Source organism: Lepidochelys olivacea, assembly GCF_965140295.1.
Source record: "Lepidochelys olivacea isolate rLepOli2 genome assembly, chromosome: 5".
Lineage (NCBI taxonomy): Eukaryota > Metazoa > Chordata > Testudines > Cheloniidae > Lepidochelys > Lepidochelys olivacea.
In genome coordinates, this window is record NC_140415.1 from 92,799,595 (window position 1) to 92,818,755 (window position 19,161).

The 19,161-nt window shown below is 41.8% G+C and overlaps 1 protein-coding gene across 5 annotated transcripts; it reads right to left on the reverse strand.

Annotated features, from left to right (window-relative positions):
• Nucleotides 1-330: 330 nt before the first annotated feature.
• IDNK (IDNK gluconokinase) lies at nt 331-16,839 on the reverse strand. 5 transcript variants are annotated; one of them, XM_084628393.1, is made up of 6 exons: nt 16,706-16,839; nt 10,214-10,244; nt 9,712-9,798; nt 3,416-3,459; nt 1,138-1,423; nt 331-816 (listed from the first exon to the last, which is right to left on the reverse strand). In XM_084628393.1, the coding sequence occupies exons 1-6, from the start codon at nt 16,744-16,746 to the stop codon at nt 745-747; spliced, it is 561 nt and encodes a 186-aa protein (XP_084484519.1). In that variant the 5' UTR covers nt 16,747-16,839; the 3' UTR covers nt 331-744. The 5 variants fall into 5 exon arrangements, with proteins under 5 accessions (XP_084484519.1, XP_084484518.1, XP_084484522.1 ...); XM_084628392.1 differs by adding an exon at nt 11,271-11,352 and having other exon boundaries at nt 331-1,423; nt 16,706-16,738; XM_084628396.1 differs by having other exon boundaries at nt 331-1,423; nt 16,706-16,826.
• Between the last annotated feature and the right edge of the window lie 2,322 nt (nt 16,840-19,161).

Below are 19,161 nucleotides of genomic sequence, written 5' to 3' on the forward strand. Positions count from 1 at the left end.
CTACTTGAAGTGGGATTCTCCCTTATTAGGGGAGTTTCGCCATGGCTCTTCCTCACACCAGCTCTGAATTTTTATTACAGCGAAAGTCAGGCTTTGTGATACAGCTTGAGCATTAGAGGCTAGAGTGAGGCTATTACGGTAGCAGGTGGAGGGTGCCAGAAAAAGTCATGTTGAACAGCTGCCTGCCAGTCAAGCTGAAGGGAGGGAACATCCATCAGTTCTGAACTGATGAACCCAGTGGTATATAAATCTTACCTCACTGGCTGAGTCATTCTCTTTCCTGTTTCATTGTGTGTATATTTGGCATATGAAAGACTAAATCACAGTCAATACAGTGCTACTTAGTTTATTGTTAAAGATTTAGGTAGAATAATACTTTGCAGTTACATAGCCCTCTCTTTCCCACAGTAGTTCATGGTGTTTAAGTCAGAATCAATGAAGTCGCACAATACCCCTGTGAGGTCGGCAATTATTTTCACAGATGAGGACACAGACAGAGAGGTTGTGACTTGTTCCAGATCAGGCATGGAGCTAATGGTGGAGTCAGGACCTGAACTGTGCTGTCCCAGCTCCTGCCCGTCTGCACTATTAGAGAACTCTGCCTCCTCTTAAAAGGATGTTCACCTTTCAAGTGTCTATTCAACACTTAAATATCAGTGGTGATGACTGTGGCCAATTTCTGTGTTTTGGCAGGAAAAAAGTGAAAGCTAAATTTGTTGAGATTTTCATGTTCTGTCTAAATCCCTAGGGTGGGTTTGTCAGAAGCACTCGGTGTTGAGCTGCTCCTGTTTCTATCAAAGCCAATGGGAGTTTCGCCTGTGATTTAAATGAACAAAGAGTTAGGCAAAGACCAGTCACTTCTGAAAACTGTATCTCCAGATTTGAACAGGTCTTAATGAAAACATCAGTAATAGTAGTGTTCCAGTCCCTTTAAAGTATGTCAAGCCAATGAAGCTAATACTGCAAACCGTGCTGGTTAACTTGAGAAAGCAAGCAAAATGCTGTTCCACAAATATGACATGGTTAAAAGTATTAACGTGCATCTAATTCAGAGACTGCTCTGGAAAAGCATTTCTTTAAGTGAAGAGATTTCTCAATTTCAGACACTATTTCAGAAACAGACTTTTCCAGACTCACAGTGATAAAGTTTTCTGGTGCTGACGGAGGCTCTAGCGTATCAAACTGAGACTGTAGTAGTTCGGGTGCCATAAAGTGTCCTCTCCTCTTCTCCAGGCGTCTGGCGATGAGTTCCATAGATCCATCCAAATGGATAAAAAGGACCTTCCCTGTGGCAGAATCTCCTTGTTCCTCTAGCTGATCACCCTTAGAATACACAACATCCCGTCCACTTACTAATATGTGTCTATACATTTTCTTCAGAGCCGAACAGGCCAGAATCACACTTTGTCCAGCTGACTCTTCTCTATCAAGAGAAGAAAATTTCAATAGCAATAACTTAATAATATCATGCCCATATTTGGTGTATTAAACACTGACTGATTGTTCTCAATAGATGGTAAGGTGGGCAACCAAACACGGCCTCACAAAGAAGAGGTGGTAAGGATTTTGTCCTCATTTTAACAAGACTCTGAAGTCAAATCTCTAACACAGGTAAGGACGCTTGCTTTTTAAAAATGTGATTTCACCCAGTGTCCCTTTAACATTCCATCATCTGGAGCCTTCATAATGGCCACCATCTTCCCAAATGTGGAAGCGTAATTAGATTCCAAAGAGAGAGCCATCAGCCCTGCTCCTTAATTGCTGAGAAGTATGATTGTTGGACAGCATGAGGCACTCTCCTGCCCCACCTACCAGCTGACTATAAGGGTCTGTCTAGAGTACAGTTCTATCCTGAACAATACGTACTTTTCTTAACTAGTTCCATTTTCAGTTTTTGAACTAAATTGTTTGGATTAGCCATTCTACTACTGTTAACAATAATGGGAACTCTATATATATCCTGGGTCTTTTAATAGTTACTCTGGAGGGTTGGATTTAGTGAAATTAACATAAATAAACTTGCATAATTCTTTCATTTTACTCTGGCAAGGGTCCTTTAAAGCTTCAGGTAATCAGACAACATTGGCGCTTGTTACACTGGAAATCTCAAATCCTGCCTTCTAGTTAGTTTTGGCATTAGATACCATAAATGAACATACAGGTTTGATGACTGAGATGTGCAAAAGAAAAAAATAAACTCATATTCTGCAGTCAAATTTGTGAACACATTATACGTAGTAGTAAACGAATGTTACTGCCCTCTATTATACACAGGCAATTCTGTGATTTAAATTCCAAAGGCAAAAAGCCAGTTTGGACCCTGTTACTTGCAGGGTGCAGTAAGAGTCATTGACTCTTGGTTAAGGCAGGGCTAGCCCTTTCAAGGTTATCCCATTATTTCTGAATTCCGTGTCTTCCCTGACCCTTCTTAAAAGAAACTATATCCCTCACTTAATCCAGGGAGCTCAGCAGCCTCCTGCCCCCCTGAGAAGCAGCACGTGTGTGGAATGTGAAAGCTCCTTTTTCCTGTCTCTATCTCATCGAGATACTTAAATGAATCATCAGGATGGAGAATATATTGAGTATGCAACTGAGAAGCAGAGAAGGGTAATTGCTGTAAAACCTAAATCCAGATTTTGGTTCAGACCCATCTTTACTGATGAGGATCATCGACTTGTTACTGTAATGTATGTAATTGTCTGTGGGGGAAGAGGAGGGTGATTGCCATTGTGAATAAATGCATGCAAATTTAAAATGTAGAAATTTAAAGTTCCAGATTTGACTCTTCTCTCCCCCAAGCCTCATGAAATCACTTGTGCATTATTTGTCCCATTTTTTTTTAACATCTAAATATTTGAGCTAGGATCACTATTTAGGAAGGGTACATCCTGCAAAGTTCAATGGCAAGTGAGTCATCTGGGGTAAGAGACTAAGGATAAAATTTTCTAAAACACGTAAGTAACTTAGGAGCCTAATCATATGTTCAGAAGTGACTTAGGTACTTAAGAGCCTAAATCTCATTGAAAGTCAATGGAACTTATGCTTCAGTCACTTGGGCAAAATTTCTAAAATGCCTTAAGTTTATACAGTGTGCCCTCTAGAGCCAACTGGTGTCAAACTTATTACGGAACTGGATCCTTGAAATGTAAAAATCTTTGTATAGACAACGAAGAAAGAACTCTCATCCCCAAACAGTTCCATCAAGTAGTAGTATTTAGGTGTTTCCTTACTGTTATTGTAAGTATTAAAGTATTTCAGAGACTAATGAATACAGAATGGTTTTACTGACTGCAGAATATTTTTACAATACTACATACTTATCCCCACTAATGCAACTGAAAAAAACCTCTTGCTTTAGTCTTTAGCCAATAATCATTACAGATGCAATCACTCTGCAAGTCAGAGGTTCTCTTACCTCATTAATATGTCATGTAATTTGCAAAGCCATGGAATCCTGTCCTAGAAACAAAACAAGTTAGCTGAAAGTATGTATTTAAATTGTCTAACATCTACATAGCAAAAAGAAAAGGAGTACTTGTGGCACCTTAGCGACTAACCGATTTATTTGAGCATAAGCTTTCGTGAGCTACAGCTCAAAGTGCGCTGTAGCTCACGAAAGCTCATGCTCAGATAAATTGGTTAGTCTCTAAGGTGCCACAAGTCCTCCTTTTCTTTTTGCGAATACAGACTAACACGGCTGTTACTCTGAAATCTACATAGCAGTTAACTTGCAATACAAAACTGGGTGAATCTTTTTCAATCCTTCTTTGGTGTGGGGAGGCAAACAGACCAACGTTTTTTCCCCTGCAGTCACATTAGCAAACTGATCCAGTATCTGTTTCTACATTCAAGGCTAACGTATAAAACTTTTCATTTAAATTTACAAAAACAAAAGCATATCTAAATTGTGTAAACCCATTACTTGCAAAAATAAAGTACTGGAGCAGAACAGAATAAAACACCAACACAGAAAACGAATATGAATTATTAACATTTGTTTCCATTAACTGAAAACTGAATAGATTAAAAAATTCAGTCTATACTATTCTGCTATAGATCCATGATTTTATGCCTGTCAGTATGTATATATACTATATTTTACATATAAACAAAAAACCCTATTTGTTTAGGTTGCAAAGTCCAGCAACTGAAAGTTAAGAAACACCAGATAGGTTGCTTGTGCAATCTTAATTCTTACCCTTGTGTCTATGCATTATGATCCCATCTCTAATGATATGATCACATAAGCTTTCTTCTAGAAGACCCCTATTTCCTTCAGTATGTAGTTTATAAATAATGTAACATTGCACCAAGCAACCAGATTTTCAACTTCTCCCCTTTTATTTTCTAATCCAGAACTGCTACCACTTCATGGAGGATGGAGAGGGGAGATTTTTTATCTACACTGAAAACTTTAAGTGCTTTGAATTTTTATATACAGAATGGAAAAGGAGAATCAATGGAAGTTGTATGTAGTAGTAATGTATGTTTTAGGTTTCATATGGCATATTGTGAACCTTTTGAAGAACCAAATTACCTCTTGTTTTATTTGACAATTTAAACAGCAAATCTATTCTCACATAGCTGTTTTCATTTCTAAAATAGCTGGAACTGTGATCCCCCCCATTTCTCCTAACAGCTTAGTACATGTGTGTAATGCTTTGGATCAGATACATGTACTCATAAGGCTCTCAGGAACTATCCCATAGAGTCAAAAACAGACCTAAATTCAGTTATCACAGATAAGTTAATTACATCATATTTACATCTATGGTAATCACAAACAAACTCACTCATAACCACATTTATGCAACAGCTTTGCTCACTGAAGGAATGTCCTCTGACTACACTTGGCTCAAATGAGCTTGGCAAATATAATAAAAATGACTGATCAGCTTTCTTAATATAATCCAATTTAAACTTTAAGATTCCTGCTGCTTCTACCATAACTGCTCAGTATTAAATGGATGTCCATCCAACTCATGTTGGACAAGTAAGTTTAATAAATGGGAGCATGGGAACAATGAAGGAGCTAGTTCATCCATTGCAAAACACTTTCCTTACTGTGTGCCTTCAAGCAGGCTTCTCTACAATTTCACATCACTGGTATAGTGCAGGAAAGCTACACGCCACCTGAATGGCATTAGATGTCAGTGCAGTATGTTGTAGTTTAATCTGTCTAGTGAATTTATAGGCCCCTGTATAGGCCTTTCATCTGAAAAACTCCAGATACAAACCCCTGTGAATTTTATAGCATTAACTCGAGTTTTTAAAAAAGGGTCTAGAAACATTTTTCAGCCCCCATGCTTCCTTTCAAGAGTATCACAATTCTGCCTTGTGCAAAAATAATTGTAACAATTTCTGGCTGTTCTATGCAAATAAACATGAAGAAGTCTACCTGCAGCAGTGTCAGAAGAGGTTATGAATCTCCTTCTTAAAGAGCTGAGTTGTAATTTCCTAAACTCCCATCTTTTCTGTTTCATAGGCACTAACTATCATACCTAAGGCCCTACCAAATTTGCGGCCATGAAAAACGCATCACGGACTGTGAAATCTGGTCTTTTGTATACTTTTACCCTATACTATACAGATTTAACGTGGGAGACCAGAGTTTCTCAAACTGGGGGTCCCAACCCAAAAAGGGGCTGTAAGGGGGAGACGGGTGTCGGCGGTTTTGCCACCCTTCCTTCTGTACTGCCTTCAGAGCTGGGCAGCTGGAGAGCAGCAGCTGCTGGCCAAGGGCCCAGCTCTGAAGGCAGAAGGAAGGGTGACAATACTGTGACACCACTACAATAATCTTGCAAACCCCCACCACCACCTTTTGAGTCAGGACCCCCACAGTTACACCACCATGAAATTTCAGATTTAAATAGCTGAAATCATGAAATTTACAATTTTTAAAATCCTATGACCATGAAATTGACCAAAATGGTAGGGCCCTAATCATATCAAAGATCTTTTTCTGTTTCAATCTGATTTTTCCTGCAGCTGAAATGTTTTGTGTTTTGGCTTCTCTTTGTTCCACAGTGCAATAAGACACACCAGAACACTGATTAAAAACACCTCTTGTGTGGAGTGAGGTAAAGCCATTATTATAAGAGTATGTGATGTATATAAATGTACATTCCAGAAAGCAGTTCAGTTCACTTGTTCAGGCTGTTTCTCAAAAGGAGAGAGTTTGTAGTGACAATAATGGACTGTTAAGAATTAGTTCAATTGTTCAAGTGTCAAAGTAGCTTATTTCCAAGATTCTATCATCATGAAAAGACTAATATTGTTATCTGCTTATCCCTGGACCCCTAAGTAATACAAAGTAAATTTGAAAAGAAAAACATTCAGATATTGGTACACTTCAAAAATACAAAATGAATTATTATGATGTAATACTTGTGATGAAACTGTTAGCAACTTCATTATATGATCACAGTAATACACTAAGGATTTCTGTGTATTACTGTACTTAGCAGATTTGAGTTTTAAAATATGGTAAGGGATTGGTGTGTTCAAAGTATGGTAAGTATTGGGTGCCAATAGTCTCATATGTTGAAACCTCAGTCAAATTAAGCTAGTTAAGCATTGTTATCAAATTAAGCTTGATGATCTATTTGTGGTGTACAGATAGGTCAGAGCAAGGAACCATAGTTTTAAGGAGGAATGTATAGAACAAGAGTTTATAGAGCAATTGTTTTAGCAGGTGGTGGGTAATGGACTTCCAACTCACAAGAGAGACCATGTGGGTGAAGTAATATTTTTTATTGGACCAACTTCTGTTGTTGAGAGAGACAAGCTTTTAAGCCACATGGAGCTCTTTTTCCCACAGAAGAAGCAGCTTGAAAGCTTGTCTCTCTGTCACCAACGGAAGTCGGTCCAACAATATTGCAATCCACAAAGCCTGAATTAGGCATCTAGACTCCCTATACAATGGAAGGGGAGAGATAAGTGCTTTACAGCGGTGCTTCTCAAACTATCTGATGTGGGCGACTGGCAATTTTTTTTTCCAATGTGTGCGCAGACCGGCAGCCGATGGCTCGGTCCGTGGACCACCACTTTGAGTAGCACTGCTTTACAGCATACTAGGTGAGGAACTACATAAACTAGTCCAGGGGAGATGCCAATCAGAGGGGTTTATGCTAAGCCCTACACCTTCTGAGACTGATGCCTAAGACAAGGCTGCAGGGAGACACTTAGCTCTGCTAAACGATCTGTGAATGGGAACCTGCTGCCTGAAGCAATGTGGCTTAGGCACCTAAGGCATTTTTTGAGGGAATACATTTGGGGCCTGCCTCACTCCACACAAAAAGGGAGACCCCACAAGCAACTTAGGTGGACAAACAGCTATCTCCCCCAGATCTGTGAATCTTTGGGACTTAGGCAGGAGATAGGTGTCTGGATGCCTAGAGTCAAGCCGAGAGTGCACATGCTCAGAGGCAGAAACTTGGCATTTTTTACCTTAAAAATGTAGGCACCAAGTCAGCTTAGGCACCTGCAAGGTTTGGCAGGAGTTTTGTGGATTGAAGTGGAACCAAAACTGGGACTTAGTCACCTAAATCTGGGGTTTAGGCACCTAACTACTTTTGTGGATCCAGGCCTAAGGCCCTAATCCTACAAGCTGATTCATATGGGCAGACTTCCAATGAACTCTGTAAAGCTCTTCACAGGTGCTGGGGTCCATTCAAGTGGCTCAACTTGCAGAATGGGGCTTAAGAGTCTGTGTATGCTTAGGAGTAGGTAACTAACTGTTTGTATGCGTGTGTAGGCAGGTAGAGTGGATTTCTGCTGATCCTGTTTTTCCCTCAGATGCCTCCCATTTGGGTGTGTGTCTTATTTGTATGGATGAGAGTTTATCTTTCTCTGGGACAAATGCGATAAAATTCCACAGGGGAAAAACCCCCAAAAACCAAATAAATTACCACCAACAAGCTTTTTAAACTGGAGCTAAGGTTGTAAATGTTTATCACGTAGGGCAGAGATGGGGGAAAACATTTAGGAACACTAACTTTCCTAGAAAATACAAATGTCATTACACAGCAAAATCAGCTATGTAATCTTAATTCTGCATTAATCACTGCCAACCTTCCACCTGGTACACCTTACACACCAGGTGCAAAAGATGTGGCTGTGTTGATGGACGCAGCTTTGCTATGGAATCTAAGGAGTTCAACAAACTGTGGCTATATCCATCTTAAATCCCCTTTGAGTAGTTGCCCCTGCGGAGCAACCACCAACCCTTTGCTTTGCTAATGATGAATGATGCCAGCCTTGATAACCTTCTTGTCTCCTCTCACATGTTTCCAGGCCTCCTTTCATGCTGCCTTCCCCCAAATTATTATCCAAGCCATGTCTTCTGCCCCGTTCAAATCCTTCCTGCAAGCTGCTCTTGCCATCTCATCTGAGAGGGGAAAGATAATGTAAGGGTGGGACTGAACTAAATGCCTTGATGGGAGAAAAATTTGGCCAATGCTGAGTCCATTTCATAATCCCATTCTGAACCAGTAACAGACATCAAGGTATGTGTGTCCCTTACTGAGTAATTGATCCTATTGTCGCCCTTGTTCTTCCTCTTCCCTTGCTCCTTTTTTTGTCTGTTTAAGACCCTCATTTATCATGTCAAATACCAGTTATGTACACTCTTATGATCACAGAGTGTCTCTGCCATAGGTGTCTGGCCCCTTTAAATGTAGCAGGTCCCAGGTCCCAGTGCCAGAACAAGTGCTTCCAGTTTGGCCAGTTAGGAGGGTGGGACAGCATCTGGGACTATAAAGAGTCAGGCTTTCAGTAATGAAAGGGATAAGCAGCAGGAGGAGGGAGGAATTTGTTACCCCACCCCATCTCCAAGGTGAGGCAGTAGAAACTTGTGGGAAGAGGGCCTCCAGGGAGAAAGCCATGGGTGGAGGTGCCCTGCATAAAGGGCAAGAAAGAATTCTGCAGTAGGCCCTGAAGCAGCAGGGACTGACAGACGCAAAGGGGGAAAAACCCCTGGGAGTTATAGCCTAGGAAGGGCTGAAGAACTGTTTTTGTTGTGGTTTTTTTTAACCTATGTTTGGGAAATAAAACTGTGCCTAGAAAGAGAATCTGGCTGTGACAGAGGTCTTTTGGGGACTGGGGACAGACCACCATCTTACAGGTTTCAGAGGGATAGCCATGTTAGTCTGTATCAGCAAAAACAACAAGAAGTCCTTGTGGTACCTTAGAGACTAACAAATTTATTTGGGCATAAGCTTTCGTGGGCTATGACCCACATCATCAGATGCATGAAGTGAAAAGAAGTAGGCAGGTATAAATATACAGCACATGAAAAGATGGGAATTGCCTTACCAAGTGTGTGTGTGCGTGCGGGGGGGTCAGTGCTAATGAGGCCAATTCAATTAGGGTGGATGTGGCCCATTCCCAACAGTTGACAAGAAGGTGAGAGTATCAACAGAGGGAAAATTATAGTGTGTCTTCTGGTTTTGTGAGGCACTAGGAATATTTTGGGGATTCTAAAATAGTTTTATATAACAAATAGTTTTATATAACTAATAGTTTACAAGTAAAAAAATAATTCCCCTACCTTATCACCAGCCCTGCAAACTCAGCCTGGGTTCAGAGTCAAGGGAAGCTGTAATGCTAATCTATATAAAGCATAACTCACTATAAAATGATATGTCAATGGTTAGAAAGGTAAACATACGTTGACTTCTCTGCCTTTAGGATTATATACAGTATAACTACCTGGTCATTTAGTGGTATTCCTTGTGCCATTTTCTTTGTGTTCTCTGTAGGATGATAGTCATCAGCATCATAGAATTTCCATCCCAGCTAAGAAAAAATTATAACTATGTATAATTTAGCATAAACAAACTAGCTCACAGTAACTCACTTGTTTATCAAGAACACTTTGGCAAGTACAGTTGTGGGATACATGTAGGACTCCTGCACCACAATATGAATCTCACCAGCTACATAATGACACTTCCCAGAAATACAAGGTATAATCAAGAGGAAGAAAATAGCAAGTCAATATACCATGTTTGTTTATAAGTTAAATTCACACTGCACTATATAATGATATTTATCCATGCCTGACTCAGTCAGGACAGATTCAACTATTCACAAATTGGTAATATTTACATATAACATAAGATTTATAATTTAACTAACAATGACTTGCTAGAAGTGGAAAAAATCCTATGTAAAATTACAATAAAACCAGTATAGTTAGAAAATACCATACCTTAGCTGCCAGATGTGACCCAACAGTGGATCTGTAAGAGAACACAGGAAGAGCACTATATAAACATTACTTCATAATTTTAACTTCCCCTTAAAATGAAGTGAGGTGTTGTCTTTCCTCCTTGGGATGGAACTGGTCATAGGAATGTAGTAATTGCCATAGTACCTCAAACAAGTCATCCATCTAGTTCCTCATCCGGTCTCTAGCTTTAGCCAGAATCATATGCTTCAGAGTAAAGTATAAGTCCCCTTCTGCCCCAATAATCCTGATGTTTCCAAATCATAAGTGGTCAGAGATAATAACATCAGCACAGGCTGGATGTTCACAAACACTCAATTACCACATCAACATATAGAAAGAATAAGTATAATCTCCTATGAGGATAAATCCTTAAACATATAAAATCAACCCAGAGATCCTATCAGGACTGTAAATTGAAGAGGCAAAAACTGCCTACATACTTTTTTCCTCCTCTTCCCCAATATGTATGGTTAGCTGTACCTGTAAAAAAAAAAACCTTTGAACTAAAAAAATCCCAATAAAACTTTGGTCACTGTGTCAGGGAGAGAAAGGAAAGGGGAGGAGAGAGTGGGAATTATTGAACAGTAAGTGAGCAAACCAGAAATTCAGTTAGGATTACTTGATAATGTTCTGTTTCAGAGTAACAGCCGTGTTAGTCTGTATTCGCAAAAAGAAAAGGAGTACTTGTGGCACCTTAGAGACTAACCAATTTATTTGAGCATGAGCTTTCGTGAGCTACAGCTCACTTCATCGGATGCATGCCGTGGAAACTGCAGCAGACTTTATTTATACACAGAGAATATGAAAAAATACCTCCTCCCACCCCACTGTCCTGCTGGTAATAGCTTATCTAAAGTGATCATCAGGTGGGCCATTTCCAGCACAAATCCAGGTTTTCTCACCCTCCACCCCCACAAGATAACCCAGGAACTTATCCTTGCAACAAAGCCCGTTGCCAATTGTGCCCACATATCTATTCAGGGGACACCATCACAGGGCCTAATAACATCAGCCACACTATCAGAGGCTCGTATACCTGCACATCCACCAATGTGATATATGCCATCATGTGCCAGCAATGCCCCTCTGCCATGTACGTTGGTCAAACTGGACAGTCTCTACGTAAAAGAATAAATGGACACAAATCAGATGTCAAGAATTATAACATTCATAAACCAGTCGGAGAACACTTCAATCTCTCTGGTCACGCAATCACAGACATGAAGGTCGCTATCTTAAAACAAAAAAACTTCAAATCCAGACTCCAGAGAGAAACTGCTGAATTGGAATTCATTTGCAAATTGGATACTATTAATTTAGGCTTAAATAGAGACTGGGAGTGGCTAAGTCATTATGCAAGTTAGCCTATTTCCTCTTGTTTTTTCCTACCCCCCCCCCCCAGATGTTCTGGTTTAACTTGGATTTAAACTTGGAGAGTGGTCAGTTTGGATGAGCTATTACCAGCAGGAGAGTGAGTTTGTGTGTGGGGGGGTGGGGGGGATGTGAGAAAACCTGGATTTGTGCTGGAAATGGCCCACCTTAATTATGCACATTGTAGGGAGAATGGTCACTTTGGATGAGCTATTACCAGCAGGATAGTGAGTTTGTGTGTGTGGTTTTTGGGAGGGGGGTGAGGGGGTGAGAGAACCTGGATTTGTGCAGGAAATGGCCCAACTTTATTATCATGCACATTGTGTAAAGAGTTGTCACTTTGGATGGGCTATCACCAGCAGGAGAGTGAATTTGTGTGGGGGGGTGGAGGGTGAGAAAACCTGGATTTGTGCTGGAAATGGCCCACCTGATGATCACTTTAGATAAGCTATTACCAGCAGGACAGTGGGGTGGGAGGAGGTATTTTTTCATATTCTCTGTGTATAAATAAAGTCTGCTGCAGTTTCCACGGCATGCATCCGATGAAGTGAGCTGTAGCTCACGAAAGCGCATGCTCAAATAAATTGGTTAGTCTCTAAGGTGCCACAAGTACTCCTTTTCTTTTTGATAATGTTCTGGTCTGGTAATATTTAAAAGGCTGAGGATATGCAAACATGGCATCTACCAGCAACATCACCTGTAAGTAATCTTTAGTGAATAAATTAGACTGGCCTTAGTTATACCTGAATTTTAGCAAAGCTATAGTACATAATAGCATTCAGTTAAGTATTCTGTGGCATGAGACCAAACTGATGAGTGCTTCACTTTAACACACAAGTACAACTATCACCTCTTAACTCACCCCACACCCAATATTATTAAATGAATTTTTTTTAAAGAATTGTAGGTGGTATGATTATTTTATTTATTACCTGTATTACCGTAGCACGTAGGAGCTCCAGTCATGGACCAGACCCTATTGTGCTAGGTGCTGAACAAACAGAACAAATGACAGATCGTCCAGAAACAAGCAGTATACACTATATCCATTGCTTGATTTCAGTCATCTGCAGTGGATGCACAGGCCTCCCAGTGTCCCATGGGAGCTGAAAAGTGCTATTGAAGGCATCAGTCATGCCCCCTGCCTAGCACATAATAGAACATTTACGTATGTTGTCTGGTACCTAAGTCTTTGTCTTGGCTAGGAAAAATAGTCAAATTTAGGTAGGGCTTAGCTAACACATGCTAGCTAGGCCTGATCTAAACTTGACCCTTTTCCTAGAGTAGATCCAAGGTAACATCTTTTAGCTCAATTTTAGCTGGTCATGTGGTAGCCTAGGCTAATAATGAATTTTCTTTATATTCAGAATATAATAACGTGACATACTCTTTAGGGCAGGAGTTTAGCCTTTTTGTTTGCAAACCTAGCACCTAGCACATTTTGGGTACTATTGGAAAGAAGAATAATATCTGACACATTAAGTTTAACACAACACAGCTATTATCATTCAAGTTATTAAAAAGAATTTGACTCACTATTGGAAGTTTTTAAAAGTTATTCTAAATTAAGATTTTAGAAAAAGCAGGGTTCCTGGTAAAACTTTGAAAGTTGCAGCCACGCTTGTTTTATTTGAAAAGCAGCCAGTTGTCGTCTTTGGTTACATCAGCTTGGCAGTGACTTCCAGCAGTGTTTTACCCATCACAAGACGCTTTTAACTTTTAGATCAACAGAAGCTGCAGCATGTAAAGACATGATTATTTTTTGACTGTGGTCATACGCTGACAGCCTCATTCTAAATGATTGGGTGATTGTATCTATGCAGAGTTGGATTATTGATGAATTCAGTGCCAACCATATTGTGAAACATATGCATCCACATTAAATATAAGGGAAATAATTCAAGAGTATATAATTAGGAGTACTAAGATGAAACTGAGCATGAAGAAATTTATCCTGGGAATCGGAAACACTTTCATCCTGGAGGAAGAAATCAGACTATGGAATAACCTCCTAAAGGATGTGGTGGAAACCTCATTGATAACTTTATTTGTGTGGAACTAACTAAACTGGATAAAGCACTAGAGGAAATAATTGTGCACTTCAAAGGAGGGTGGACCAGATAAACTCATTACTTGCCCTTGGCTTGGGAAAGTAATTTTGATGTGTGGATGAAATATTAGTCATTTTCTTACTTCATGGTAAAAGATGGAAGGGTCCCTGGGCTGATAAATTTTCATGATAACTTCCAGAGTGAGATAACCCAATCTCTTTAATCTCTATCTTTTTATAATTCTAAGAGATGTTGGACAGAGGCCTGGGAATACCAGATGGTCTAATCCAGTGGTGGGCAACCCATGGCCCATCAGGGTAGTCCACTGACGGGCTGCGAGACATTGACCGTCCACCGGCACGGCCGCCCGCAGCTCCCAGTGGCTGCGGTTTGCCATTCCCGACAAATGGGAGCTGTGGGAAGCAGTGGTGGGAAGCAGCGGCCAGCACATCCCTGGCCCCAGCCCCAGCTGCCAGTCTGGGACCCCGGCTGCCAGTCCAGGGCCCCAGCTGCTGGCCCCATGCCCCGGCTGATGGGCCCAGAACCCTGTCCTGAGGCTCCGCTCCCCATGCCCTGGCTGCCACGCCCATCCCCAGCTGTGGCCCCAGCCTCGGCCCCCTTAACCCTGTCTGTGTGCCCCCCACCCCCCGGAGCCACAGCCCTGCTCCCAGCCCCAGCTTGGGCAGGGGTGCAGACAGAGTTAAGGGGGTTTCGAGGTAAAAAGTTTGGAGACCACTAATATAGCACTGATTTTTTTTAAAGTAACTTTTTTTGGGGTGTGTTAATGATAGCTGTTTCCGTTGCTGCCTTTACTAGTCCATTCCAAGCATTAATTATTCTCAGCTAAAAATGTTTTTTCTCCTGTTTCTTACTTGCCCTTTTTCTGCTTTGTTTGATGTTCGTAAATCTGTCATATACTGGTTTGTGATATTCATGTTCTTTGTACCACTTTTAATCATATACCTTAGTTTTCTCCTTTTGATTCCTTTCTGCTCTTTTTAACCTCTACATAGAACTAATGAGAATTTATCATGCAAGTTACACTCTTGTCTCTCTTCCAATTCTTCAGAAGTTCCTAAGATGCTAGCTAAAACAGTGGTTCTCAAACTTTTGTGCTGGTGACCCCTTTCACATAGCAAGCCTCTGAATGTGACCCCCCTTGTAAATTAAAAACCCTTTTTTAATAGTTTAACACCATTATCAATGCTGGAGGCAAAGAAGGGTTTGGGGTGGAGGCTGACAGCTCGCGACCCCCCGTGTAATAATCTCATGACCCCCTGAGGGGTCCCAACCCATAGTTTGAGAACTCCTGAGCTAACATGTTCTAACACACCTTTTATCCCAGTCAAGACAAATCCTGCTCAGTTCTGAAAGAAGTCTTCTCCAAGCTCTTTTCAAGCTAACAAGGGTCAGAGTAGTGTGAAAACTTGTGTGAGGAAGTCCACCCTTGAAAATTCTTCTCAGGGCCATTTGAAAAAATAAAAGAAGGTGGATGGGAGCAGGCACAGCCGTGAGTTCCACATTATTTGGTCCTTTTTACCTAGTTACAAGTCCAGGGAAAAGCTTCCCAATCACTAAATCAGAAGCTTTGCTGCCAATGCTTCATATCTGTTGTCATCCTCCAAACCCTTTAGTGGGGGAAACCACAGCTACACAGGGGTGTCTCTATGCTTTGAGGTACACTGCATAGGATAATACTAATTCAGCATTAGGATGATACTAATTCAGGAACTCCTGCAGTGAGGACAGTGGTCAGGCAGGCCCTGCTCAACCCTCTAAACCTGATTTCCCCCTTTGCCCCTTGATCTGAGATCCCCTCTACTACAGTTAGGGTGACCAGATGGGAAGGGTGAAAAATCGGGACGGAGTGGGGGGTAATTGGCACCTATATAAGACAAAGCCACAAATATCGGGACTGTCCTTATAAAATTGGGACATCTGGTCACCCTAACCACAGTGTCACTGGTGTCATCTACAAAGCAAAGTAGACACAAGTCGTGTTAAACAGTCAAAGGTCTGTTCTAACCCAACAAGAGCAATTAAATGAAATTGTTAAGGCCGAAGTTATCCCTAATAAGCCCCACAGTGCATAATGGGTAGCTACCAGAACAGTTGCTGATGTGTGCTGAAATATCAGGAAACAAAAGGGAAACTTTTAGCCTTAACTCCTCAATTGTGTCCATTTAGAATTCATTTGAAAATTGTTTATATAGCGATGAAACAGAAGAAACTGAATATTGTTCGAAGTACAGAAATAAAAATAAAGCCATCCTTCCCTCAGCGACAACTCTTTACTAAAGTAAACAAAATCCACTAATGGTGTGTGCAAGGTGTACCACAGCCTAGCACAGGAACAGTGTGAAAATTACACAAAGCTAGTCTGGTTTGTAGGCTCCTTGGGCTCAAGGAAATGTACCTTCTGACTGTAATGAGGTGCCTGACTCACCCTCCATGCTTGTGTGGGTGTAAAACACCAAAGCCTCCTTAGTGCAGGCGTGGTTTTGTGTCCCCCCCCCCGAAGAATGAAAACCCACCAACTACTGAAAAGTGCCCTTGCAGGAGATGGACCACAGCGCAGGCAAGTGCTATGGGCCACAGAGCAGCCTTTGGGTTAAGTCTTCCGTTGTTGTCCCAAAGCCCCTGCGACAGCGCAGGTTTCAGAAGACTTTTCCCCTTTACAGCCAGGAGGAAATCCCCTTCCCCCCTTTAAAAGACGCGGGGTGCTGAGGGGAAAAGGAACCGCTCTCCTGTCCTGGTTACTTCACAGCTAATTTCCTCTCAGCCAGGGCAATGCTGGGAGCCCTGGAGCTGCAGCCTGAAGGCCCAGGGAGGGTGCAGGCTGAGACTCCGCACTGGGGCAGCTGCCGCCACCCGCTTTCCTCAGGACAAGCCGGGTCCGGGGACAGACGCGCGGGGGAGCCGAGCCCGCCCACCGCCCGGCCGCAAGGAGAGACCCGGAAGGAGCCGTCCAGGCGAGGAGCTTCCCCCGCGGCGGGTTCCGGTGCCTGGGGCGGTCCGCGCACGTTCCCAGGGAGGGGAAAGCACCTACTTCCCCGAGCCGCTCACTCCCATCACCACCAGCAGCACCATGCCGAGCCCAGCCGCAGCAGCCTCTCGCCCTGCCTGCTCCTTCTCTGTGGCCAGCCCCTGCCGCCTTCCCGCCTCCTCGGTCTCTCTGCTCTGCCCCGCCCCTCCTCCCTGCCGCGCCTCCGGCTCTGCCCCTGGAAAGGCACAGCGGCCTTTCTCTGCCGAGCAGGTTTGTGCGGTGCTGCTCCGTGCGAGCGTGGGGCCAGGCTGGCTTGCAGGGTGCACAGGCTTCCCTTCCCTCCCTTTTCCTGCCCTAAGAACATAAGAACGGCCCTACTGCGTCAGACCAAGGGTCCCTCCAGCTCCAGCTCCTGTCTTGTGACAGTGGCCAGCGCCAGATCGCAGAACAGGTCAACATCAAGTGATCCATCTTCTGTTGACCATTCCCATCTTCTGGCAAACGGAGAATAGGGACATCATCCCTGCCCATCCTGGCTAATAGCCATTGATGGATCTTTCCTCCATGAATTTATCTAGTTCTTTTTTTAACCCTTGTTATGGTCTTGGCCTTCATAAAATCCTCTGGCAAGGAGTTCTACAGGTTGACCGTGCATTGTGTGAAAAATACTTCCCTCTTATCCGGTGGCAGCTTACTTTGTGTAAGAGCCTTTGGTGAGGGAACTTGTCAAAGGCTTTCTGAAAATCTAAGTACACTATATCCACTGGATCCCCCTTGTCCATATGCTTGTTGACCCCCTCAAAGAATTCTAGTAGATTGAGGAGGCATGATTTCCCTTTACTAAAACCATGTTGACTCTTCCTCAACAAATTATGTTTAGCTATATGTCTGACAATATTGTTCTTTATTATAATTTCAACCAGTTTGCCTGATACTGAAGTCAAGTTTACAGGCCTATAATTGCCGGGATCACCTCTGTAGCCCTTTTTAAAAATTGGCGTCACATTAGCTATTCTCCAGTCATCTGGTACAGAAGCTAATTTAAATGATATGTTACAGACTACAGTTAGTAGTTCTGCAATTTCACATTTGAGTTCCTTCAGAACTCTTGGGTGAATACCATCTGATCCTGGTGACTTATTGCTGTTTAATTGATCAGTTTGTTCCAAAACCTCCTCTAATGATACCTCAGTCTGGGACAGTTCCTCAGCTCTGTCACCTAAAAAGAATGGCTTAGGTTTGGAAATCTGCCACATTCTCAGCTGTGAAGACCAATGCAAAGAATTCATTTAGTTTCTCCGCAATGGCCTTCTCATCCTTGAGTGCTCCTTTAGCATCTCAATCGTCCAGTGGCCCCACTGGTTGTTTAGCAGGCTTCCTGTGTCTGATATACTTAAAAAAAAATGTGCTATTACTTTTTTTTTTTCACAGGGGAATTTCTGTTTGGGCTTCTGCCTCCAAGGGTCCTTCAGGCCTGAGTTGTTGCTTGTATTTGATGCTTGTAAATAGGCTTGGCGGAAGTCAATGTTTATTTTATCATTTTGACAGCTAACAGCCGTGTTTATTTTTAAGCATTTTTTCCATTTTAGTCAATTTAAAATTTTACAATAGCAGGAAATTATGGGTGGGGATCAGACAATTATTTAATTACAGTGGTTGTTGAGATTCAATAAGTTAAAGCTTTATAACTGTTAAAACACAAATTGGCAACCTCAGAACAAAATAAATACCCTTACATCAAACTCTAATAAGTTCTCAAGCAACATTTTTCTCACTTTGCTTCACTTTCAGTTTTGATTATCAGTTTGTTGGTCTGGTGAAATTGACATTTGCCCACATTAAAATTCTAATCCTTCCAAGCCTATGTATAAAATATAGAGGTCCCTGGCTTGTGACGCTTGCTCTTTAAATGGCAAATTCAAAAGGGTGATAATCCTATAAATGGCGTATGCCTTTCCCTATATGAAACACATATGTGAGTCTATTATGTTCACAGGAGCTGATGACCTCTGAAGTAGACAAATACACATTTATACACACAATGTGTGGATGGCCAGGTGATTGGTCAAAACTCAAAATAGTGCTGGATATCTCTTAGATATATCTCAAACCTGTCACTCAAAATTAACTTTGACAGGCTTCATATAAATGTCTTAGAGTGGTTTGAATGTGGAGATAGTGGCTGTTATAACATTAGAAATTGCCAGCTAATCCTTTTGGAGTCCTACAATTCTGTTTGGTTTAATGTGTAGGCAATTAGATCTTGGAGAAGTGTTTACAGTTAATTGTGATGCAGGATGTGTTTTGTTTTTAAAGCAGCTGAGCATACCAATGGTAAGCCTTAAGCCCTTGATCCCACAACTGGCCTCTTGTGAGCAGATCTCTGTACCTACACAGAGCCACAATTACATTACAGAAGTCTGCCTGCATGAAGCCACTTGCAGGATTTGGGGCCTCAGTGTTGTTATACCAATAAAATAAAAACCAGCAGGATCTTATTAAAGGGGAAAAGGCAAAAT